The 26,055-nt window shown below is 39.2% G+C and overlaps 2 protein-coding genes across 3 annotated transcripts in view; one reads left to right on the forward strand and one right to left on the reverse strand.

Moving 5' to 3' along the window:
* Positions 1-10,806, reverse strand: part of atrnl1b (attractin-like 1b) — a 54,734-nt gene extending 43,928 nt beyond the window's left edge. Inside the window, exons 1-14 of the mRNA XM_077549845.1 lie at positions 9,775-10,806; positions 7,831-7,914; positions 6,829-6,942; positions 6,569-6,697; positions 6,143-6,351; positions 5,738-5,912; positions 4,589-4,676; positions 4,260-4,521; positions 2,834-3,017; positions 2,389-2,543; positions 1,531-1,615; positions 1,253-1,467; positions 1,004-1,122; positions 15-147 (exon numbers count right to left, since the gene is read on the reverse strand). Of these exons, the coding sequence (XP_077405971.1) occupies positions 15-147; positions 1,004-1,122; positions 1,253-1,467; positions 1,531-1,615; positions 2,389-2,543; positions 2,834-3,017; positions 4,260-4,521; positions 4,589-4,676; positions 5,738-5,912; positions 6,143-6,351; positions 6,569-6,697; positions 6,829-6,942; positions 7,831-7,914; positions 9,775-9,989 (2,167 nt within the window). The 5' untranslated portion in view covers positions 9,990-10,806. The remainder of the gene's footprint in view (positions 1-14; positions 148-1,003; positions 1,123-1,252; positions 1,468-1,530; positions 1,616-2,388; positions 2,544-2,833; positions 3,018-4,259; positions 4,522-4,588; positions 4,677-5,737; positions 5,913-6,142; positions 6,352-6,568; positions 6,698-6,828; positions 6,943-7,830; positions 7,915-9,774) is intronic.
* Positions 10,807-15,083: 4,277 nt separating this feature from the next.
* The window catches only part of afap1l2 (actin filament associated protein 1-like 2), a 28,404-nt gene continuing 17,432 nt past the window's right edge, over positions 15,084-26,055 (forward strand). For both annotated transcript variants that reach the window (XM_077551020.1, XM_077551021.1), the window contains exons 1-2: positions 15,084-15,287; positions 25,069-25,197. In XM_077551020.1, coding sequence (XP_077407146.1) covers positions 15,272-15,287; positions 25,069-25,197 — 145 coding nt within the window. In that variant the 5' untranslated portion in view covers positions 15,084-15,271. The remainder of the gene's footprint in view (positions 15,288-25,068; positions 25,198-26,055) is intronic.

The raw sequence follows: 26,055 nt of genomic DNA on the forward strand, positions 1-26,055 counted from the left end.
CTGGAGGGACTTACCAGGGAGGGCGTGGCACTCGGACTGGTTCTGGTCCCACTGACAGTTGAGATTCAGCGAGCAGCTCTTGCAGTTGGCCAGCTTGCTGCAAACCCGCTCGTTGCGCACGGGGCAGGCAGTGAAGTTCCGCACGTTCTAAAGTGAGGGGAAGAGTAATGAACACGGGTGGTGCAGTATGGAGGACCAAAACTAAAAAAATAAATAAATGACTAAATAAATACATAAATAAAATAAATAAAAGTGAAAATAAAAACGGATATAAAAAATATAATCCAAAAGTTAAATAAAAATAAAATACAAATTAATTAAATAAATAAATATAAAAATAAATTTGCCCCAAAAATTGTATATATATATATATATAATTTTGTATTTATTTTTACTGTTTTTTTAATTTAGGGATACATATATATTTTTTGTTTTTATTTCCATTTGTATTTACTTTTTGCATTTAATTTTGGAATTTTTTTATATCCATTTTTATTTTCACTATTATTCATTTATTTATTCATTTGGTCATTTATTTTTAATTTTGGCAGTTTTGGTCCTCCAAAGTGTAGGGGCGTTAAAGTGAAGTTAAAAAAAAAAAAAAGTATAAATTGAGGGGCAGTCCTTGTTTGTTTATCATCTTTATTGTCAGCCCTCCTTTGATTATGTAAATCAATAGTGACCAATATGGCCAGAGATGAGAATTTTAAAATGTGAAAAAGTGGGACTGTTAAGTAAGGATCAAAAGGGCGGGACTACCTGTCACGTTATGGACGATCATTGAGGGATTTGGAGGACTATCTTTATCGCACAACTCAAGCCTAAATGTTGCCTAAAGCATAAATGGAAACTAATGTTCTAAAAAAAAAAAGTAACAACAACATTATTGCTATTTATTAACCAGAGGCCTCAACAAGAGAAATGTGTGCACATAGGACAATGAGTTGAGAAACAAGACCACAAAAGAAAGTGGCGCTCTGCCGCCCCCTGTTGGTGTACTCACAAGAGTGCAGTTAGTGTACACTGAGATACACTTCTTGTCGTCGCACCACTGGCACCCATTCGTGTTCGCTGTGCAGCTGGCGCAGTCCGAGAAGCGGTAGCAGAGCTCGTCGACTGTACCTGAATACATCAAATGAAGAGAAAATGAGAAGTCAGTGTGTGTATATTGTCTAACCACGTTAGAGTTTAAATTCCTAAGCAGAGGTCGGCACTTTTGCATGACCTGCATATTCCCATTTATCAACTCTACCTGGTTTTGGTGGGCAAAAGGCGGCAGGAGCGATGCCTCCCGTGCTCATACTGGCTTCCCAAGGCTGGCAGCGACCTTTGCTCCAGATGCAGCGGACCCCCGGGCCGGCCTTGGCGCACCAGCCCTCCGTGGAGAAAGCCTGGCAGCTTGGCGGCCGATACACGAGCACGTCGTTGAGCAAGACGCCGGAGAAACCGCCGAACACGAACATGGACCTGACGTGGGAACGGCGTTAAAGCGGGCGGCGTGCCTCTACTTTTTCTTCTTCTGTGACTCACCCGTTGCTGACCACGGCGGAATGTCCGAAGCGGTTGACGTCCCTGTGCAGGTCGGGCTTCGGGAGGATCCTCCACTCGTCGCACGCTGAGAAGAAACATGCAAGGGAGGATTTGGTTAATGACTGTCATGATGAGTCATGCGTTCTTCCGGATTAACTCATTCACTGCCATTGACGGCTATCGACGTCAAAAATTCATTTGAACTATTTCTATTAGTTTAACATGTTTTTCCACTTTTGTTAACATGAGTGTGAAAACCTAGAAATTTTTTTTATTGTACATTTAGAACAGATATAAAATTTGTGATTAATCGTGAGTTAACTAGTGAAGTCATGCGATTAATTACAATTAATAATTTTAATCGCCTGATGCCCCTAATTTTTAAGAATCTTTTCTCTTCTTTTTTTTTTTTAAATCGGGTCAGACGATTAATTTTTTTAGCTGTAATTAATCACATGACTTCAATAATTAACTCACGATTAATCGCAAATGTTATATCTGTTCTAAATGTACAATAAAAAAAAATGGTTTTAGGTTTTCATACTCTTATTAACAAAAGTGGAAAACTCATTTTTGACGTCTATAGTCGTCAATGGCAGTGAATGAGTTAAAAGTGATTAACGCTGATGCTTAAGAAAAAAAAAATAATAATAAAATAGAGAGCGCAATGATGATGACATGTCAAATCGGTAAAATTACCGAATGAACAATACTGAGCTCTCCAGAATGAATAATAAAAATTAAAAAAAAGAAGATAAGAACGCAACATGGACTGAGGGCGGGAAACCAAAATATAACCTAAATACCAAGCGAACACATATCATCATCATGTTACCTCGTTGGCAATCTTTGCCTTACCGATGTCATACGCCAGGAAGTCGGCCGAGAAGCACTTAGCGCCGTTGCTTAGCGACGTGTCGTTGTGCGTGTTGCCGCCGAAGATCAGCAGGGTGCCGCTGAGGAGCACGGCGGCGTGGAGGTAGCGCGGCGAGCTGCTTTCTCGCAAGATGAACCTACAAGTGGATTGATTATTATTTACAGGCTCTTTCTTTTCTTGTCATACAGAAAAAAAAATGGGAAAATGGTTCCCACTCGCCGTCTGCTTCTAAGATGGATTAAAGACGCTTTCTATGAAAAATGCTCGCCTGAGGAAGGGGAAAAGTAGTGAAGTTGGCAACAATGACTGTTTTTGTGCAAAGGAAAAACAATTCATCCTGAGAGATAAACTTCAATTAATGGATAAAACTGTTTGGACCCAGCCCTGGGCAGATTCTAAAATGTGTGCTGTAATAAATCGACCTACCATGTACGTGTATCGACGTCATAGCGATAAAGGTCGTCCACAAGGCCAAACTTGCTAGCCGGCAGCGCCTTGTAGCCTCCGTGGACGAAAACGCTGCCGCTAGCTTGATAATACGTGCTGGTGTGGCCGTAACCTCCCTGTGGGATGGCACCTTTCGTCTCTGGCACGACCCAAGCGTTGGTCCCTGGAGATGGAGATGTCCCTCAAATTTCAACCTTGATTTGTCATCTAACAGTAGTAGAGACTGAGCCCAGCTTTCAACGGCGGAAAAAATGCAAGGAGTGAGGTTCTAAAGAATAAAACTAAATGAATAGGTACAATTGCGAATAAGCAGGGGATGACGATAACCACGGTTTTTGCATGCATCATCAATTCTAATTTCATGCTTTTTAATGCCATTTTAACGCAACTTAAAACTAATTTGATGCCCAATTATTGTTTATTAACATAAACATAAACCAATACAAATACCAAATACAAATGTGGTTGTATCCTTTAGTTCATTGTTATAGTAATTTTCTAGTAAGTACTTCATGAAGTTATAGTTAGCTACAGTGTTGAGATAATTTTCTGCCCCTAGGTGACATTAGTGTTTCATGTTGGATGTTTGTGACAGGAACAGTATAATTAGTATTTTTGGAACATGAAGCACCTCATGTACTCCATGCCATTTTGTCACCAGTCCCCACAAATACATATATTTTTATCACATTTATTAATGCTAATGTAAAATAAAGCATGAAAAACAATTTATTATTAGATATTAAGATTATCATTATTATAATATTTAAATTTTTAATGCCTTTCGACTCTGTATTTAATCCTCCTTAACTCATTTTCTCCCAAAAACATATAAATACGCTCTCTTTTAAATATTACCATGCTCCCAAAAACGTATTTATACGTTTTTTTAAAATCTTTTCACTTTTTTATACTAGAGCACACAGAAGGCGTCGATGCAGCCTCAGAACTGAAGAGAAAACTTGAAGCAATGGTATTTATTACAAAAACGCCCAGCAGGTGGCAGCAGATTTTAAGAGATCAACCAGGGCCATGTTGAAAAAAAGCTAATTACTCACATTTCTAAATAGATTTGTGAATAATGATGAAACTTAGCTATATTCTAATGCTAATTGCTGCAAAATGGAAACAGATAAAAATATTATTTTTGTTTCCTGATTGAAGAAGAGGCTTTAATCTTTCTTTTGGTAGGTTCCATGTTTTTATAGCAATAGATCAATATTCTGTGGGCCTTGCAAAATCAGTCAAAATCCAGTAAAACAGTCAGGAGCGAAGGGGGTTGCTTCAGTGAAAATGGCTGCGAGTGAATGAGTGAATGTCATTTAAGGCCTTCATTTTAGCAAATTCACTTCTTAATGATCCCCGGAAACACTGATCACTTTACGATTTCATCACAAGGACTCACTCAGATTATACTCCTGAACGTTGCTGATGTAGCCGGAAAGGGGCGAGTAGCCGAAGATGACGAGCATGACCACCTCGCCGCTGTCCAGGACGACGCAGTGCGCCGTGTGACCTTCCACCGCGTATATCTGCACCGGACCGGGCGAACCCGCCACAGGGTTCCTCCGCTGCCACGTGCGAGCCGGAACGTTGAACGCCCACAGCTCGTCCGTCACGTTCGCCCAGCCGGACTCCAGCTTCCCGCCGAACATGAAGATGTCCTCCTGAGTGTGTGAGAAGACGTGTGAGGTGATGCTAGGCTTCAGTTCAGCAGGATTGCTTGAGTGTTACCTGGTAGGTGGCGAGTGAGTGGCTGTATCGGGGTGTGGGGCCGCTGTTGATTGGCACTGTGTTCCAAATGCCGCTCTCTAGGTTGTAGCTGTGAAGAAATACTACCGTTAATTTCACCAATTTTTGTGTGTGTCTTTTTTCTGTTCTGTCTTCTGATTTAAGAATTCTCAAATGCCCCCAAAAAATATAGCGTGCAAATAGTTTCTCAAAAGTAAAATTGTAAATAGTACATTATTTTGCCATCAAAAGCACTTTTTAAAAATTGTTTTGGGGTATTTTATAGAAGGAAAGGACTGTTCAGATGTTGGAGGCGTCAATAAAGAAGTCCTTCTCAAATAGGGTGGGACGTGACTTCAGGATTAATATTATTTTTTGCCATACTCCAATCAAGTGCAATTGCACATCCACTACAGTAGGTGGCAGTGGCACTCTCATTGTTAAGAGTGCGAGCAAAGTATTTGGTCTTCTGCATAAATGTACTTGGGGCAAAAATAAATATTTTTTCCTCCTTGGCGTGGGGGGGGGGGTCTAACAAAAAATAATAATTGAGAAACACTGCACTAAAGCAAAAAAAAAAAAAAAAGTATTGAAGTGAAATATCTTTTCACCCCAAAACTTATTTGCTGTGTTTTTTTTGGTCCTAAATAGGTGATTTGGGTGGAGTAAGGTATAAAAAACAGCAACTTTTATTTGTGATGAATAATGAAGAGAGTCTAATCTTTCATATGGTAGTTTCTATATATATATATATATAAAAGTATATATATATATATATATATATATATATATATATATATATATATATATATATATAAAAGTATATATATATATATAAATATAAACATATATATATAAATATAAACATATATAAATATAAACATATATATATATAGAAATATAAACATATATATATATATATATATATATATATATATATATATATATATATATATATATATACTTATATATTAAAAAATTTTTTTTTTTAATCTTTTGGCCACTATTGTAAAAAAATAAATAAATCAATAGGCACATAAAAATCCATGAAGTTAAACAATGTCAAAAATGTCCATATAAGGGCATAATTTTTGTATTGTTCTCGCTCATGTAGCTAATCAAGTGTCTGCTGAGCGTTACGCCGTCGCTTACTTGAGGATCATCTGAAAGGAGGTGACGTTGAAGGTGTAGCCGCCCACCACCCACATGACCTTATCCTGCACCACGGCCCTGTGGGACGCTCGGCCCAGCGACGTGCCGAAGGGCTTGACGCTGGGCAACACCCAGAACGACTCGGTGGACGGCACGGTGAGGGAGCAGTCCGGGCCTGAAGGGGTTAAGAAAGCGAGTCATGACTACACAGCTGCTTAGGTTTTGCTTTAAGAAAGCGCTTCATGACATCTCGCTACACACCAACCTCAGACATGGGTGGAGTGACAGCATTGTAATTACGTAAGAATGTAACCACGGCAATGTACTGCCCCGCCCAAAATGATCTTATGATCATTTCCTTTTTGATCTGTTATAGAATCGCGACTATATTGTGCGGGTTCTCACCTTGCCAGCTGTCGTTGCAAACGCACAGCTTCTCGCCGGTGAGGTCGCAGTAGCCGTGGTCGGGGCTGCCGCAGTTGTTGCGGCAGTACGGGATGTCGCAGGCCTCCCCCTTCCAGTACTTGTCGCACTCGCAGTACACGCGGCTGGCGGCCGAGTTGCCCGGCGTGCACTTGCCATGGGCCGAGCAGTTGCTGGGACACGAGTTGATCCTGGACACAAAAACACCATCGTCAACATCAACTTGAACCGGATTTAACTGCTAGTTCAGTCAAATTGAATCTTTGACGTCTATCGTCGTCAATGGCAGTAAATGAGTTAATAACTCATTCATTGCCAGCACAGCCAAAATCGATCTTTTGACGTCTATAGCCGTCACTGGCAGCGAATGAGATCATAAATGCCGCCAGTTTAGTATTTTTAACTTACGAGTAGAATATTTCAAATCCTGTCAGGTTGTAGGCAGCGTCGCTGAAGAAGTGTAGCAGTGCATAGCCCGACGTCGTCTCCACCTCGGGGACGGTCTCGTTCCCTCGCACCTCCGGCACAACGAGGCCGCTGTGAACAAAAGCGTAAAATCAGATTTGGCCTTTTTTGTATGGAAAATACACCACATTTTTAAATGCACGATGACCGTTACTTGCTGATAACAAGCTTGGATAGGGAGATTTCATTTCTGAGGACCTCACCTGAAAACGGCAACGAGAGAAGCGTATACGGAGTCTCCGTCGTAAATGTACATGTGGTCCCAGCTACATTCCGTAGCAAAGTGGTTGAAGCGCAAGCGAAGCACGGCATTCGGGCTGTGGAGAAAGATGGGAACGATGCAGATTTGAGGATTTTGTCTTCAAAATGGGGTGTCGGGCGATTACATTTTTTGGACTCAGAATTAATCGCATGACTTCAATAGGGTAACTCACGATTAATCGCAATTTTATATCTGTTCTAAATGGACAATAAAATACTTTTTTCATACTCTAATTAATTATTCATTCATAAAATTTAGTTACATTTAAAAATATGTACTGTACTGGAAAACAAACTATTTGTGTTGAGGTCAGTTTCTGCCACTAGATGGCATAATTGCATTTGTAAGACCTTGGTGACAGCTCGGTGCATTTTTCTTTTCATATTAAGAGCCGTCTGGTCTTGAAAATGAAGTAACTTGTGAAATTGAAACTGTAAGATACAACTTAATCCCCGTCTCCACAAATATATGCATTATTATTATATTTATTACTGCTGAATTTTGACATGGACATGTCCGCTGCGTTGCGACTGGAATTCCCCCAGTAGAGGCTTTCCAAGTAAGGAGGGGGGAGGCATTAATAGCACATTAAAAAATTTTTTAAAAGGCACTTTAAATTAACGCACTATTTTCGACACCCCTACTATTTATTGAATGCTAGTTGTAACTGCCAGAATATTTCATCCAATATTCCACTAAGATAAAGCAGCAGACATGTAAATGAAAATCCACTGCAGCCAGCACACTATAAGTGCAATGTTCTTGATGGTAACAGCCTTGTCCTCGCAACGACTGCGGTTGCCGTAGCAACTCGGCGGATGTGCAGGTTCAGCCACGCCACCCCTGCGTCTCTTTCCGAATGGCGGCCAATTAAAAGCCAAACAGTTCAAAACGGAAACGTTCTGTGCAGTTCCACTTATGAACATCAATCAGGGTTACTCACTAGGCCTCGATAAGCCAGGTGCACTTTGTTTTGTACTTGTAGTTGATCGGACCGTCCGTCAGGAACCCCGAGGGCTCGGTCAACCTGAAAATAAAACGCACACGGAGAGAAGATTAGTCGCTCGAGGCGTAACTCGGTAATTAGAGGTCGCCTATATAGTGCGTCCGGAAAGTATTCGCAGAGCTTCACTTTTTCCACATTTTGTTACCAACATGTGATTTCTTTTCATTTTTTTATTTCTATTAAGTTTTTCATGTTGTCCATGTCGTGTGTTGTGAGGGGAAAAAATGAATTGATTTCAAATTTCGAAATGAGGTTGTGAGGTCATAATGATGGAAAAAGTGAAGCTGGATTCACAGTATGATGTGCGCATATGCAGCCATTATTTCTCAGCTACGCCATATAATGCGCAACTCCAGTGTTAAATGCTGATTAGCGATAGCATTCAGCCACAAAATGACTCATAGATAAGCGCAGTGGTCCAACCCACCTATTATCAAACTGCCGTATGCTTTTTAAAAGGAATGCAGTCAATTTAACTACATTTTGGCTGCAGCACTTTAAGTTAAAAGCATTCTAAAGAACATTTATAGTGAGACAGAATAAAATGATGCCTCCAAATTAAACGATTTGTTCTTGGGGAATGCAAAAAAAAAAAAAAAAGAGCACCTTACCTCAAATAAATTTATTCTATATTTATTTGAGGGGAAATGTTTTATACATTTATATAATAATACATATATTTACAATATATAAATACCTTTCCAATAGTAAATGGCTAGTCAAAAAAAAAAAAAAAAAACATGAGTATGCCTGTCCACATATGAGCAAATACAGACAAACTGCCAACACCCTGAAGGGACAAACCGAGCCCAAACAACGTCTACTGCGATGGACGCTTTAATAAAGGATGACCAATTGTACACCAGCAGCTCATTAACTCATCAATGTTGTTGTCACGCAAAATGAACCCGTGACCACAGCCAGCCCAAATGTCAAATGTGGGTTTTCAAAAGAAGATTTTTTTTTCCTAAGAAAGCTGCTTGCGTTTGGTTTCCTCGAATTGGGAGGGAAAATATGTCGGACCCCAAGTGTCTTGAGGCCATGCCTCTATGACGAGGCTTGCTGATGCCAGGAGCATCCACTACTTCCTGTTTAACAATGTAACCCTACTTCCGCTACAGTGTCTTGACTATGGCGCTGCGGCAAAGTGGGGTTGGATTTCTCGCCAGGGCATAATCCAAACATCTGGTTTTATATATATATATATGAAATAATTGTCGAACATATCAAATGCATTAAGTGTTCTGCTTCAAGGGCTACTTTTTCCTTCTAAAGGGGCCAATTGAGAACCAAACCTGCATTATGGGGTTTGGGAGGACATTTTCTCACTTAAAACATTTGGATGATTTACTCAAACTTAATGCTAGCATACTACATTTCATGTCAAGGTCATTATACTAGCATGCAACAGCATGCTAGTATGACATGTTAACGACATGTTAACTATTGGTCTGAATTTCCAGGTTGATTATTTTGTTGATCTATTGCAATATTAAATTACATCTGCCGTTCAGTCTCCCTTGGAAGCAATTTATCCCACCTAACATCTTTTTTTTTTCAGCTGACACTTTACGCAATCAAACTATGGCAGTAGAGCTCAAAAAGCATAATTGAAGTAATTTACAGTTTTCTCAATCATTCTGCCGTGACATGGAAGGGTTTGTTTACTAATGGTGCCATCTGGGCTTTTGTGACGTCAAAGTGAAAGTAATAATATTTAAAAAACGAAACAAAAACAAAGAATAAAGTGAGTTGTGACATCAAGAGCATCCTGCTTGTTATTTTGTTGTTGTTTTTATGCCTCACATTTGCATGTAGTACCTTTAAATGCAATCATAAACAATATGACAGTTTGACATGCATATTCTGCCACAAACTTACTTGAACCTGCCCTGGCAATGCTGGCACTGATCTCCCACCCATCCTGGCTCGCACACGCACGACCCATTGTGACATTTCCCGGACAGGCACGACTTGTCACAGGCTTTGGGGGGCGAAGAGGTGTGGGCGAGCACGACCAAGTGGACCAGAACCCACACCGCCACCAAGTATCTTCCATAGGGTAGCTTTGCCGAACGTCTCCCGGCTGGATCCATTTTTGAGAGGAAAACTAAAGAAACGAGTGCGTCTTTGGATCAGTGCTTCAAGTGGGACTAAAAAAGTTCCGCATATTTAAATCCCAACTACATGCATAGCATTAGTGAGGGGGGAAAAAAATCGCTGGTTTCCAGATTGTGGAGTCAGTCAAGTAGGAATTCCTTTCACCTGGCGTCTTGTTGGGAAAAGCAACAAAACGAGTCAAACATGGACGCAAGCGGGTTTAAAGGCTCATTTCCCCGAGAGCTAACGCATCATCCGTTAGCTTGTTTAGCTTATCCGCAGCGTCCCAGCATTGATTCATGACCGCTCTCTTCCCCCCCCCCCACCTCCCCTCTATCCTTCTCTCCCTCCCTTTTAAATAGCAGCCATTTTTAACGCGTCAACAATCCTCAAGACGACCCGCGGGGAGTCGTGGCACGCCGCGCGTCCCTCCACAAGCCGCGGCAACGCAGCCGGATGTCGTCCGCGGGAGAACAAAGGCTCGAAGCCCCCGGAACCAGCGCGAGGGCTGCGGCCGCCAACATGGATGTGGAGGTCCGGGGAGGAGGAGGAGGAGGTGGAGGATGAGGCTGTACTCTCGCCGACTGGAAGCGGGGCTATAGGAAGCACTTGGAGCGCTTGTTTGGAGCCCCCTCGCGCCGCCCGCCGCCGGTTAGCCGTTCCGAACGGCGAGTTAGTTTCCGCGGTGGTTCGTTTTATTCCGAAATGAGAAGATGTTGGGAGGAAATCAGCGTTGTTGTTGTATAAACATGACAAGAATCGGCAGCGAACGCGTCTCCAGACAGCTCCTCAGGTTGGAGAAATCTAAACACCAAACGCGCATGCGCAATGGAGAACGACTCCCATTTAAAGGGACAGGTCTTCTTTTTCGGAAGGAGTCCTTTCAGATAATGAAACAATAACAAAACATTAATCTTTTTAAACGTTTGTAATTTTTTAGTCTTTTAATGTGTAGTTTTATGTTTTATACTATACGCGGATCTGAAATAAACAGCAATAAGTGAACGAATAAGTCATTTCTTACAGCATTTAAACGACCTCTTTATTGGAAAAAAAAAAAAAAAAAAGTTCCGCGCATGCGCACCAGCGTCACAATAGATTATTGTATTCTCACCAAAAGATGGCAGTGCCAAGCAGCATTTTAAAGCTGCAAGGAATCATGGATATTACTACTTCTTCTTTTTTTTAAACTTAAAAATAATAATAATCTGTGCCTCCTGAATGCAAAGTGCCATTGTGAAGGGAACTATGGTTTATTTTCAAGCAATAAAATTCTTACTTTGCCAATCTCTCACCATTTTCACAAATTTAATAAAATAAAAAGAGGAATGTTATATAATGAAAAATGAATAGTGAAAGAAAAAAAGTACAATTTAAGAACAATTACAATATATATTTTTTTGAAAAGGACAATGTACTCAAAGCTAGGCAGAATCTATTTTGTGCAAAATGAAAATACGGATATAAAGCGCAAAGATGCAGCCGAGTAATGCAGGTTATAGAGATATTGCACAGTGTAAAAATTGAAGTGAGAACGATAACAAAAGAAAAAATATTGCAGTGTTACTGGGACGTGGGAAGTAGCTGTTTTTTTTTTTTGTCTTGTTCTGGGGCGACACTCTATGGTCGAAGATTATTTCAACATTAAAAATGTTACAAATGTGATTTAAATAAATACGTCATGAAATATGTAATTGGTTATTTACATAAATTAAAAATTATATCCACAATTTTAGTACGAATAAAGTACTAAAAACATACTTGACTTTATATTTCCAAAATCCACATACGAAATTGAACAGTGTGTTTTTGAGCTGTTTTACCCGAGTCATCATTCAATGACTGCTTATGACTCATTTTCAATAAATGTGTCTGTCATATTAAGAACATTATGAGCCGTAACCAACATTTTCACACACTAAAGCACCCCTCCCTATTTTTCCAGCCGGCTTAACCATTAAGCAAAACCAATATTATTGCGCCGAGACTCTTCTCATCTCTGCAAGGTGTTTGCGTGTGCGTTCGCCCTCGATGTTCCCCAAACAACCGGAAAGCAGCCAAAAGAGACACTCGAATCGGTTTTCTTTGGAAATTCCCAGACGTAACAGTCAGCCGAGGCACCAGATTAGATGAAAACCTCCAAATGAAAGGCAGGGGAGGTGGCGGGGTTGCGAGGGTCTTTTCTTTTCAACAATTGACGAGGGTCCGCTGCTAATTTGGAGTTGATTCAGCGACCTTTGACCTGTGATTCACTGGCGAGGAATGCTCTTTATGTGACAGTCGCAAACAGAAGAAAAAAGGCCCAAACTGACGCATTTTTTCAACTTAAAAAACATCCAAAGAATCGTCTCCTTTTTCTCTCTCTACTCCTGCAAGCGAACGTGTATAAATCACTGAGCGTATTTATAAAAAAAAAAAAAAAAAAAACCCTCAAGACTCAACGCCACCCATGCAGCCCCGAGCTCTTCCAAAAGGTCTGCTGCACTCCAGGAATTCCCCTCGCCGGATTATTAACAAGACACTTTGTCTGCCGTGGACACGGCGCGAGGGGGCGAGAAGGGCTAAGACCACCCTCCATTTGGAGCTCACGCTGAGACGTAATCATCATCATTCCAAGCTGTCCCGGGAAGGAAAAACTTGCTACAAACTGCATGCGCTAATTTTTTTTCCCCAATTGTGTCACCACTGGATTTTTGTATGTTGTATCGCATACAGGGATTCTCTGCGCATGACTCAACAGCTAGGCTAGGACAAGATCCGCCCTTTTCAAGCGCTATCATGTGGAAGCCAAAAGCTAACCAGAGCTAGCTGCTGATTAGTGGTACTCGCCGGGCTCGACTGGCCATCTGGCATAGAGGGCAGATGCCCGGTGGGCCCGCCTCTTCTGGGGCCGATGCAGTGTTTTGTTTTTAAATTATTTTCCCACATTTGACCACAAGAGACTGGCCCACAATTTAGAGGGACCAGTCCGTTAATCCATTTTGAATATGAAACGGGCCGTTTTTTTTGTGCCGGTCCAGCCCTGGTGGTACATACTTGAGAGTTCAGCTTGGTGATGAAGTGCTGCCTCAAAGAGTGAAAATACGGACCAGTAGTAGCCACTCGCCTCGTGGCAAACTCTGTTGCGTCGCTCCAGGTTGCCATGGTAACAAGACAGTCAGAGTACAGTGGATTGGGGAGGGGTGAGCAGGAGTTCAATGAGGCTAAAAAAATAAAATTAAAAAAAAGGTGAAAAGTGAGATATAATTTTTGATTCTTCGAGTATTTTGACAAAAGCAAATTATTAAGAAAGTAATAGAGTTGGATAAAATATGATACAAAATGCTGTATATCCAATTAATTGCATAAAAAAAAAATCCATCATATTTTGCCATTTCTATGACCTACATAAATCTTTACTTTCCATTATGTTAAATCTTAGGCTGTAAAGTCATCAGAATAATACGCTATTATTGGAAAACTCACTGAAACTAATCTTTTCATTATAAGCACCTTTTGTCGTTTTTTTTTTTTTTTTTTTTTTGGTAAGGATTTGACCACTTGTGTGAGGCACACAAAAGGTGTTTTTTTTTTTAACACAAACAAAGAAACATCAGCAGGAAAATATCCCGGGAGTCCATTTTTGCATGTGCAACACAATCACCCAGCTAATAGCATTAAAGGATCTACAGTGACCTGCATCTTTGTGGGAACAAAAAAAAAAATATGCGAGAGAACTTCAAGTTGGGGAGTTATCAAAAATGATTATCATTATTTGGCCTATTTACATATCATTTGCATACACAAGTCACACCAGCTAATATGGTGCATTTGTACATGAATTCCCCCCCCCCAAAAAAACATTCAAGTATCCTGAACCTTTCGAAAGAAGAAAGTTGTGCACCTAAAGGGAGCCCGTGGGAGAGCAGCGAGCAGGAAGAGGAATGAGAGGAATGCGCCGTAGCATAACAAAGTCCAGAAGATGATTAAAACGCATGACGAGTGCGGTCAAAAGACATCGAGCAGACAAAAACGGGCCATGGTGGGGTTTAGGTTACGTGAATGGAGGAGGAAACGTGACATGTTGTGATGTCATCAAATGCCGGTGAATTCTTTTTTGTTTGACTCAAGGTTAAAAGAGTAAGTCATTTAATTGATCTATTATCCATTAAAATGTGTAAATAAAACAATTTAAAGCCTAAAATTGTAAAACTAATCATTACTAGTAAAATAACTATTTTGTTTTGCTTTATTTAAAAAAATAAAATACATTTGTGGATTCAAGTGCTGCATTTGTAAATATGATCAATATAATTACATTTTTAAAAATAGTAGTATTTAGTTAAAAATAGCAGTAATAGAATGAATACAATAAAAAAGAAGCGAATTTTAAAAATATTTGGTTCAAGGGAACAACACTGAAAACAAAAATGTAAAAAAAAAAAAAGAATTCTTAGAAACAAAAAAATATATATATAAAAAAACAAAACAAAAAAAAAACGTTATGTCTGAAAATCAACCAAATCTGGACTAAATACCAACACTAGATATAAAAAGTCTCTTTTTCTGATATTTAAAAAAAAAAAGTTTTTTAGAGAGGAAGTAATAAGATGTGGTTGCACAAGTGTGCACACCCCCGGTAAGTCAGTAACTAACTTCAACTAATTATTTGTAACTCTGTAAATGGGATTAATTCAGTAGTTAACTTAAAAGACGATTCGATACGTATTTTGAAACGTGGAGTTTGGTCCTATTCTAAGTCAGCAACATTTATTTTACTTAGAAAGTAAAGGGAAAGTTTTGATTTATCTCGGTCTAAATTTGTATTTTTTTTTTACATCACAACCTGGCGTTTTAACAGGGGTGTGTAGACTTTTTAAAATCCAATCTAAAATGGAGACACATACATTTTAAACTGTATACATGCAAGTCAAGCTCATCTTTTATTTTCTCATGAGACATACTTGGACTTTAACACTAAAGGGGAGTTTCCGAGTGGTTTTTGGTCAGTGTGTGTGTGTGGATGCTGTAGGCAGGGAGGAGGAGTAAGCAGGGAGGGAGGGGAGGAGGGGGGGTGCTGGGGGGTACGCCACTCACCACATTGCACAGAGTGAAAGAGGACGTGGATTGCGGGCAGCCACTACCAGAGCCAGTCCAGTGTTTTCCGGGTCCGTTAAGAAGTGAGCGCGGGGGTTGCGGGGCGCGCCAGACGACTGTGAGAGGGTCATCACTCTTGTCTGAAAACTTTCGGGATAGTCGGCTTGTATGAGTGGAGCGGGACGCCACCGGGCAAGAGGGAATGGACAAGCACAAAGGTAAGCAGAAAGGGGAAAGTTGATGAAGCTTGACATGTCGTCGCTCACGTCATGTACTGAGGCTAAGGTGTCAAAAAGTCATTTTCCCTTTTCGACAATCGGTTAAAAAAAGTGCTAAAACCACATAGAGTGGTGCCTTGGGGTAAAAGGTTAATTCATTCTTTGATCACGAATAAATTTTTGTGAAATAAGTAATTGCCATGAAAAAAAAAACCCACAATGTCGAGTTAAATAACATTTTTGCAGCTTAGTCGTTCTTCGCAGAGGATAAAGAATATAGCTGAAAATGGCATGTTTGTTGAGTTGTTGGGCAAGCCATTTACAACACTTCCAATATAACACATACGCATGGCAATTCACCAATAGTGTCAATTTTATTTTTTTTTAAATATGAAATTGAACAAATTTGGACAAAAGTTTCGGATCGACGTCAGCGAATTATGTCTGTGACTATATTCTTGTAACTTTCCATTGCAAAAAAAGGGTTCTGAAACAGCAACTATTGATGCTAATCATTAGCATGTCTTTGGTGTTTTCCATTGTATGTTAGCATTAAGCTAGCGGGAGGTCTTTCTTTTGGCAGTTGTTTGGTTGGTTTGAATGCACAATGTGTAAAAAAAAAAAAAATTGAGTTTGAAATCAGAAATCATGGAAAATAGTGGGCAAGCAAATATTTATCTTAAGGAACTCTGCAAAGCACTCATTGACTCCCAGCCATTTTCACCGACGCAACCCCCTTCGCTCCCCGGCTGTTTTACTGCATTTTGACTGATTTTGCAAGGCCCGCAGAATATTCTGTTCTATTGCTATAAAAACATGGAACCTACCAAAAGAAAGATTAGCGTCTCTTCTTTCATCAGGAAAAAAAACGACATAGCTAAGTTTCATCATTATTCACAAATCTGTTTAAAACAGTACGTAAAACAGCTTATGGCAACATAGCCCTGGTTGATCTCTTATACTCTGCTGCCACCTGCTGGCCATTTTTGTAATAACCACCATTGCTTCAAGCGTTCTCTTCAGTTCCGAGGCTGCATCAAAGCCTTCTGTATGCTTTAACATAAAATAAAATAAAACATTAAAAAAATGTATAAATACGTCTTTGGGAGCATGATATTTAAAATAGAACAAATGAGTTAACGGAAAAATAAAATGTAACTTCAACTCAATTGATTTAGCAAGAATCATGACTGTTTCTTTCTACTTTAATAAGCCACATCAAATGATGTGCAGTGGACCCGGGATTGAACCCTGTGGAACGCCATACAATCCGTTTTACCCGCGACTTTGACATTGTTTATTCCATTTTTTTTTTTTTTTGCGCAACTTTTCACTTTTAAAGTGACAGTAAAACATTTTCAGTTTTCAAGTTCAACATCCCGTCGCGTCGTTTGCCCCGCGTCCACCGATCGATTCCAATAGCGCTAACATTGTTCTCAAAGCATTCCTCACATTCCTGCGGTTATTACTCGTCCATTCGGGATGAGCGAGGCACTTCACTTCCCTATTGGCCAGTGCAAATCTCCCAAGATCGAAAATTGAATTTGACACAGATGGCAGTGGGGGGGTATGGGAGTTGTTGTTTTTTGATTGATGCACTTGTTTGCGAGAACAATGTCCAGCAGTCAACGTGGCCTGGAAGCAGGAGGCTTTGAAAGGAACAAGTGTCGCTTCCACAGCGTTTACTCCCACTCGCTGTGTGTGTGTGTGTCAATGGGGCAGTGTTGGAAGATGCCAAATTCTTCATGTATTTTCATGTCTTTCATGTCATTCAGTCAGTCTAGCGAGAGAAATGGGATTTTCTAATATGAGCATTCAGGGGCTTTTTTTTTTTTTTTTACAACGGATCCTCAATCGTTTGTTTTCTATACTGTTTTTGTTGTCGTCGTTAGCGTCACGCGTCGCTCTGGCAGTCGAGCCAAACAAGCGAGGTGAGGTCATGTTAAGGGCAAGAAAACGAAAGTGCGCTTTGGAGTTGTGGAATAACGGCTGAAATTGAAGACGGGAGTTTTTTTTTTTTTTTGGCAGGACGCTGAATCGGATCTCGGAGAGAGCAGCAGGCAGTCGGTGCAAGGGTGGGAGGGGCGCGGTCAGGGAAACCTGGATAACATTCCGGGGTGGTGGTGGTGGTGGTGGTGGTGGTGGGGGGGGGGGGGGGGGGGCAAGGTGGTGGGATGACAAGGCCGGGCATTGTTTGGGACGGCGGATGGTGTGCGGCTTCTCGAAACCTGCAGGTTTCAGTGCAGAAGAGGCGAAACGAGCTAATTTGATCTCCACCTGCAACATGGATGTTGTTTTTGGAGGAGCAGCGCTGCATGGTAATCTCAGTGCGTGGGAAAAATGTATTTTGCTACTTTGGTCCAGAAGATATGATGAGGGCAGTGCTTTACCACATCCAGCAGATGGCACTGTTTCCACGCCCATTTTTAAATATTTATTTTATGTTTAATACAGAGCAGGATTACAAAATTAACAATTAGGTTAGGGTCACATTTGATTTTTTTTAAACTGACAGATGGGCCCCTTTTCAGTATTTTTTTCTCATTGTTTAATGTATTATTCAAAATTAATTTTATGCTAACATAATGGGAAATGCCATTGACGTGCTAACAGTTAGCATCAATAGTATGGGCCCTTTTTAGTATTTTTTTCTTCTCATTGTTTAATGTATTATTCAAAATTAATTTTATGCTAACATCATGGGAAATGCCATTGACGTGCTAACAGTTAGCATCAATAGTATGGGCCCTATTTAGTCTTTTTTTCTTCTCATTGTTTAATGTATTATTCAAAATTAATTTTATGCTAACATAATGGGAAATGCCATTGACGTGCTAACAGTTAGCATCAATAGTATGGGCCCTTTTTAGCATTTTTTTCTTCTCATTGTTTATTGTATTATTCAAAATTAATTATATGCTAACATAATGGAAAATGCCATTCACATGCTAACAGTTAGCATCCAAGGCATCAAACTACATTCTAAACAAGAAAATTACACATTGTATATTCAAAAAAGCTTTGCCATAAATCTGCTTGGCTAAAACCTAACAAACAATGCAAAAACACCTTAGACAGGCTAACGAATAGCTTCTATACGGATTAAGCAAGCCGATGTTCAAACACAAACAGTGCATCAACACAAGTACACACATAGCTTGGGCATATACTGTATACTTTAAACTATAAACAAAGTAATTGTACATTTTTTCTTCCTTTATGTCAGCATGACGACTGCCCCCCAGTGGCCAAATCGCCTCTAGGAACAAATGGTTTATTTCTTTAAATTATTTTTTATTATGTACTTATAGAATACTATTTTCCGTGTTAAAAAATATTTTTTGGGGTGGGGGTGGTTTTGAGTTACAAGCATGGTGACGGAATGAATTCAACTTGTATTTCAAGGCACTAGAAGTGAATGCAGAGTGGCTAAAGAGAAAAAAAAAAACTTGCTAAAGCCAAGTAATGAGTTGACTGGATTTACTTGAGATTTCGCGTGGACTCAACTTGACTTCCATAACTTTTGCCACAATACCTTAAGAGACTTTCTTGAAACTTGAAGGTTAAGACTTCAAACTCATACGTGACGCTAAGTCAGCTCAGCAAAGTAGGCCACGGCGTTAAGCCTCACTTGAAAGTATGTCGACGCCTCATCAGAGGGCGCAGGTAATTTAAGGAAGCTGGAGCGGCCTATAAAAATGATGAAAAGGAAAGACGGTCTTCCCGCTACCTGGCAGCGGGTGGCGGTGAGGTTGAGGGGGGGGGGGGGTCTCCTTGGGCCCCCCCGACGACGCACTCCTGCTAGTTTACTGGCAACAGAAGCTCCGGCATCAGACGCGGGTCGTGTTGTTTCTCATCGGCTATTCTTTTGAAGGCGTTCACATGAGAAGGGCGGGCGTGCACGTTCGTGCACTCGCTGCACGCCCGCCGGGCCCGCCGGCCCCGCCGGCCGCTCGTCAACCTGATAATAAGCAAGTGAAGGAGCTTTTGCATGTTGTTAGTTGGTTTTTATTTGCTAGCGGCTGCTTCCAATCTAAACAGGGCAGTTTTGCGGAGAGAGAGAGAGAGAGAGAAGCCGAGTTGGAGCGACGTTATTTGGAACAACTACACTGAAATTACAATGTGACTATTATTTGCTCAAGCGAGAAGATTTATGCACTACTTTTGACTTGCGGCTTATTGTAATCGCCATGTCGTCTTCGCAGGCGACGTTCGCAAACAGCTGTTATTCTGTCTCATTATGATGCGACACGCCAACAAATACTCATTATTATTATTATTATTATGTTTTACGTATTATGGGCATTCGCAGGTCAGATTTTTTTATTACAGCCGCTGCTCTTGAGATTTTTGTCCGGACGGGTCAAAGGTGATTTTTTTTTAATACATTGATGAACCATAAAGAAGATGAAGAAAAAGTTGACGTGAGAGATGACTCATATGTTTGTTCTTTCAATGTAATACATGTCTGACATAATAATAATAATAATAATAATAAAAATGAATTAAAAATAAATAAATAAATTAATTAATTAATAAAAATGCCCTGTTAAAGCTGCTGCCCCGGCGACCCGACCCCGGATAAACGGAATTATATATATATATATTTTTTTTTTTTAAATTATAATCCATGTTAGTGGGTTGACTCCATTTTTCGAATTAGGCACTGAATTATGAAGACATGTCCTCAGCGCTCCGCAAAGACAGAGCAGCGTCTTTTGCCAACAAACAATGGAAGGTCAAACGGTTGTTTAACTTTCCACCAAAGGCCTCAATCGAGCCACTTTTTCAAGCCAGACAGGAACCAACAAGACGTAAAGAGCCTTCGGGTCACTACCAAGAATCAAATAGCAAAGAGAAACTTCTTCTTCTTCTTTATTATCAAAAGAAGCACATTGATGTCCAAACACACATTCGGTGCAAGTGTCATGTTTCACTTCTACTTCTTGTGCCCACTTCCTTTATCACTTGGAATTTTGCAGTTTCATTGTCAGACTCTTGATGGCTACTTGATGTCTAGACTTTAAAAAATAAATAAATAAATAAATAAATAAAAATAAGGCACTAATTGTTTGAATGCAAAATTGAAAAATTTATGAAAAAGTCAGTTATTTGGTCAAGTGAAAACATGAATAAGACACGAATAACAGAAATGTAAATAAAATATAAAATTTTTTTTTTTTCTTTTTGCCAAGTCAAAATATTACAAATGAAATACTTATATTATATATATACAGTATATATATTATTATGCTTTATTTATTTATATGTTATTGTGATTCTTTATTTTTACTTATTATAGTATTTTATTCTCCTCACTTTTTTTGCCGTGCAACAACTCCCACATAATACATCCGATTTACACCGTTCAAATTTCAACTTGCTTCAAAAAGTCACGCCATCTTGGGAATATATCGTCTGATTCCACGTCACTTACAATATTGGCACAATTTAGTGTCAACACAACTTTTCTTTTTATTCGTTTGTCATTTAATTACAAAAAAAAAAAATTCACATAATTTATCTTTCAATTTCCTTCATAAGCATTCAGCTTAGCATTCAGCTATTAGCATTCAGCTTGCAGCATTCCCACGCAATTTCTGCACAAAGTTTTTACTATTTTTCAGATTATTTAGTCAAATTCAGACCACCTTGAAACTAAACTAAAAACACAATCCCAGACATATTTTGAGAGAGTATTACAGTACATCTTTTTTTTTTGGACAAAATTCTAGTAAAAGGCCAACCTGATAAATGAAAACAGACACACTGAGGATGCAATTTAAAAAAAAGAAAAGAAAGAAAAGAGGCAGTGTGGCAAGGCCAGATGTGAAAAGAGCAATGCGAGCACATCTGCTGCTATTTTCCACATGTGCGCGCCGCATCCCAAAATACGAGCGTGATTCACCCAGAGAGGACATTTTGGAAGTGTCCAAAAAGCAGCCAGAGGTCCTCGCCGAAACATCTTACATGTCGGCGGACTTTATTGCATCACCGCGCTGACTTTAACCAACACTAACCAACCCGCCCTCACATTTCGACTCGCTTTTGCGACTTAATTCAAATCATGTCGACAAACCGCAAAAACATTGCATCACCGAGAAAGCTGTTTTTCCCCCTAAACTCCGTTGAATAGGATTTACTGAATTTTAACCACAGAGTGGCAATTCAATTAGTTGCAATGCTACATTTAATAAATAATTATGCATCAGATTTGTACACCTGCACTGGAGGCAATGTGTGTGAAGTGCCTTGCCCAAGGACACAGCGACACGTGATTTGGGGAGAGCCGGGATGTTTTTAATTAAAAAATATATATATTGTGATTTAAATCAACAACAAAAATTGCTACTATGGAGACTGTGTTTATTTTTTAAATTAAATTAAATTATTTAATTAATTAATTTTAAATTATATTTTTTAATCATCATTATTATTATTTTTTATTATTATTAAAAAAGAGAATTTTTAATAAAATTTTAGCACTGACTGTATTTTGGTCTTATTTTCTTACTTGAGGATAAAGTGTTTTATTTTTATTTTTTTGGGGGGTGGGGGGGTCATCATAAAAGTTAACTAGTTGCTATTCTCCAACTCCCAAAACTATTTTGTATTTGTTAATAAAATATCTAATCGAATTATCCACATCAGCAGTGGATGACTTCAGTTTGAAGCATATCAATATAAATTAAGTTGTTTATTGAATACTGTTAATGAACCAAAACAGGAAGTACAACCGCTGGCTCCAGTTAGATAAATACCACCCCCCCCCCCTCCCCCACCGTGGGGCACGCTTGAGCGCGGGGGTCGAAAACCTCAATTGATCGCATTATTCCACTTCCTGTTTACCACGTTTCCCGCAAACGATTCTATTTAAATTGACTTGTGCTTATAGACCAGGGTGGGGTTCGAGTGCGGTGGGCGTCCGGCCAAAAGCGGAGCGCGACGACTACAGAGTGCCATGTCCTGTCAGCTGACTGTGTTTCCCAGGGCCCCCCCGCACCCAAAAGTTCATCTGAGTCAACCTCTGCAAACAAACAAGTGGAAGCAGAGCCATGTGAAAGCAAAAGTCAGATTTGAGTCACCATATGAGTTATGTGGTCATAGCGGGAGCAGCGTGTGCTCCTCAAGTTCTACGAACGCTCGCAAATTGTTCCACCCACACCACCCCGGAAAAAAATGTAATAAAAAGACTGTACATATCGTAGTGTGCCTTTAAGAGGCGGAGCTTGGTGGGGCGGCATGTAACATGTCAAAGTCTGCAAAAATGTGTAGTATAATTAATGAATTTTTTTTTAGATATAAATACAAATAATATAAAAATATTAAATATAAAAATAAATATTTCATAAATGTAAAAATATATTGATTTCAACACTTTAAATATGATGGTAAAAATCACAAATTTTGATGGTATATTTGCAAGTGTATTTAAAATTGTAATTCATGAACCAATTAAATATATAAACAAAATTTGTTCAATCATATATTTTGTTTTATTTGATAATGTTGATTTACATAAATTGAATTATTAAATTGAGTTATTAAATTCAATGTGTAAAATAAATTTAAATGTATATTAATATACATGGTAAAATAAAATGTACAATCCATCATTATTGATTAATTATAATTAAACTGACCAAATGTTCCTAATAAAATTTATGCATTTTTTCCCTAAAATCAAAATTTATAAATGATTTTTCATTTTATATCGTTGATTAATTAGGATTAAAATGATTCAAATTCTATTAAAGAACTTTTAGTTAATGAACCGATTCAATATATAAACAAAATTTGTTCAATCATATTTTGCATTTTTTTCCTAAAATCTAAATTTATAAATGCTTTTTCATTTCAGGATTTAAATTGTATTAAATCATTTTTCTCTAAATAAATAAATACAATTCTAAATACATGTGCTTTGTGTGTGAAATTGTTCAGTAAGTATTAATAAAAAAATATTTACGTATCGGTAAAACATTTATATGTATTAACCATCGATTTAATGACAGATTTTTATTTTATTTTTGAGGGAAAACGCAAAAGTAGTCGAGACCCACCTTAAAAGGTTTGTTATTGGCTATATATGCCACTAGATGGCGGAAAATCACTTTTTTTTTCTATTGGACAAGGCTATGGCTTGACTAATGAAGCTCCTCCCTTCAGTTCAACGTAGTTGCTTGGCACAGAGATGGCAAAAAAAAAATGTTAACATGAGGGGCGTTTCATAGCCTTACAGGACCTTAGATAACGTAAATGCTTGGTGGGCTGCATTACAGAACAAAGCGAGCCCACCCCCACAAACCCGATGTCTTCTGTTCTAGCGATTCTGCGCTTTCCCGTTGTGAAATCCTCTTCCAGTATTTTGCTCCTCACAAGGGGCCCCCTCAGTAGAAGTTGACCCAGCGTGAGCAGGAGTCATTAAAAACAGTCCAGCTGCTATTGAGGGGGGCGGGGGGGGGGGGTCTCGTCATCTGCAACATGCAAAGCTTCTCAGCATTTGACACCTTGTGTTGCAAACGCATCCTCCCGTATTCTCACTTTGAAGGCTGAAGGTTTAAAGTTTTAAGTATGAAGTCAAGAGGCAACTCAATGTTTGAGAATTCAGAAGGAGTGTAAAGTAAATTTTGGATGACAAAATATATTGTGTTTTAGGGGTGTCAGGCGATTAAAAATTTCGTAATGAATCGCATGACTTCCAGAGTTAACTCACAATTAATCGCACATTTTATATCACAATAAAATGTACAATAACATTTTCATACTCAACATAAAAGTGGAGAAAAATGTTAAACTAATTAAATATGGCTGCGTCTTTTAAGTCATTGATAGTCATTTCATAATCATTCTTAAAACTGAGTAAAGTAACTATAAAAAAAATGGATTGTGATATTGATTTGTGTTGAGATCCTTTTTCTGCCACTAGATGGCATAATTGCATTTGTAAGAAGGTGTCAGCTCAGTGCATTTTTCTTTTCATATTAAGAGCTATCTAATTTTTAACATGAAATAAAATGCAAAATACAACTTGACCCCAGGCCCAACAAATACAAGTGCTCATCAAAAAATTTGAATGTCGTCAAAAAGTTGAGTAATTCTGTAATTCCATTCAAAAAGTCAAACTTTCATAGATGATAGATTCAGGGCCCACAACTTAAGTGATTTCAAGTCTTTGTTTATTTTTACATTATTTGGGCTTAAATGAACTCAAAATTAACGCGCTAATTTTCACACCCCTAGTGATGTTTAAATAATTAAAAAAACCTGTTTAATTTAATGCTAATAAAAGAAAAACGGAATTCATTTCACTACGAAAAGATGATTTGAGATATGAGAGTTTTGAGTTACAAGTGCAGCATCAAACAGTTATGCTAAGTTAGCCCGCCTAAGATGTTTCGCATTATTTTAGCATTAAGCTAGCAAAGGCCTATAAGTGAAACAAAAACCCAGCTTGACAGTTAACGTCGCAAAAAAACGAACGGCGCGAGCATCGATCGGCTCCGCCTTCCCCTTTAAGAACGTCTTTCATCCTCGCTCGCACTCTTGAGGGCCTCTGGATGCTTTTCACGAGGCCCACAGACGCGCACAAAGAGCTGCCCACACGGCCTGACCCCGAAGGACGTGCGTGGGAGGGACGTCAAGGCTGAAAAAGTTGGTCTCTCCCATGCAAAAAAAAAAAAAAACGCTGGCGTGAAGTCCGAGCGCTAACAGACAAATCCTCCCTTGCTGGTTTATTTTCATTCTTGCTTAGCATCTTTTGTTCTGTCTGTGCTTGCAGTGCTGGACCAGCTCCTCATGGAGCTCCACCACTTCCTGCTCATCCTAGATAAAGAGACCCTGAGTGGGAACGCAACCATCCACAAGGGATTGCTGTTCGAACTACTCCAGTCCTACACTGCATCCAACGGTACGAGTAAACAAGTCTACTAGGTCACGGTTGGGCTGAGGTTTGTTGCTAGGCAACCTTTTCTTATTTTCAGGGGAGACTGGAAGGGATTAATAGCATTTCCATTCATTTTAACGGGGTAAGATGATTTGAGTCACTGAACAAATTAAACTGACATCTTAATTTATTTTTTAAAGTTGTCGCGACTTTGCGGACACTCTGAATTTCAAGCTAACGGGCCTCTGGCTTCAACACTAGACCAATTTCCCACTCAACTCTCGTGAGAACATGTTTAAACAATACACCCAACGGTACGAGTAAACAAGTCTACTATAGGTCACGGTTGGGCTGAGGTTTGTTGCTAGGCAACATTTTCTTATTTTCAAGGGAGACTGGAACGGATTAACAGCGTTTCCATTCATTTTAATGGGGTAAGATGATTTGAGTCATAGAACGAATTAAACTGACAGCTACTTTTTTTTTTTCTTAAGTTGTTGTGACTTTATGGACACTCATACTTTAAGCTAACAGACCTCTAGCTTCACTAGACCAATTTCCCACTCAACTCTCGTGAGAACATATTTAAACAATACACCCAACGGTACGAGTAAACAAGTCTACTATAGGTCACGGTTGGGCTGAGGTTTGTTGCTAGGCAACATTTTCTTATTTTCAGGGGAGACTGGAACGGATTAATAGCATGTCCATTCATTTTAATGGGGTAAGATGATTTGAGTCATAGAACGAATTAAAATGACATCTCTACTTTTTTTTTTCTTCTAAAGTTTTTGTGACTTTATGGACACTCTACTTTAAGCTAACAGCCCTCTAGCTTCACTAGTCCAATTTCCCACTCAACTCTCGTGAGAACACGTTTAA

The sequence above is a fragment of the Vanacampus margaritifer genome, chromosome 18, assembly GCF_051991255.1.
Source record: "Vanacampus margaritifer isolate UIUO_Vmar chromosome 18, RoL_Vmar_1.0, whole genome shotgun sequence".
Lineage (NCBI taxonomy): Eukaryota > Metazoa > Chordata > Actinopteri > Syngnathiformes > Syngnathidae > Vanacampus > Vanacampus margaritifer.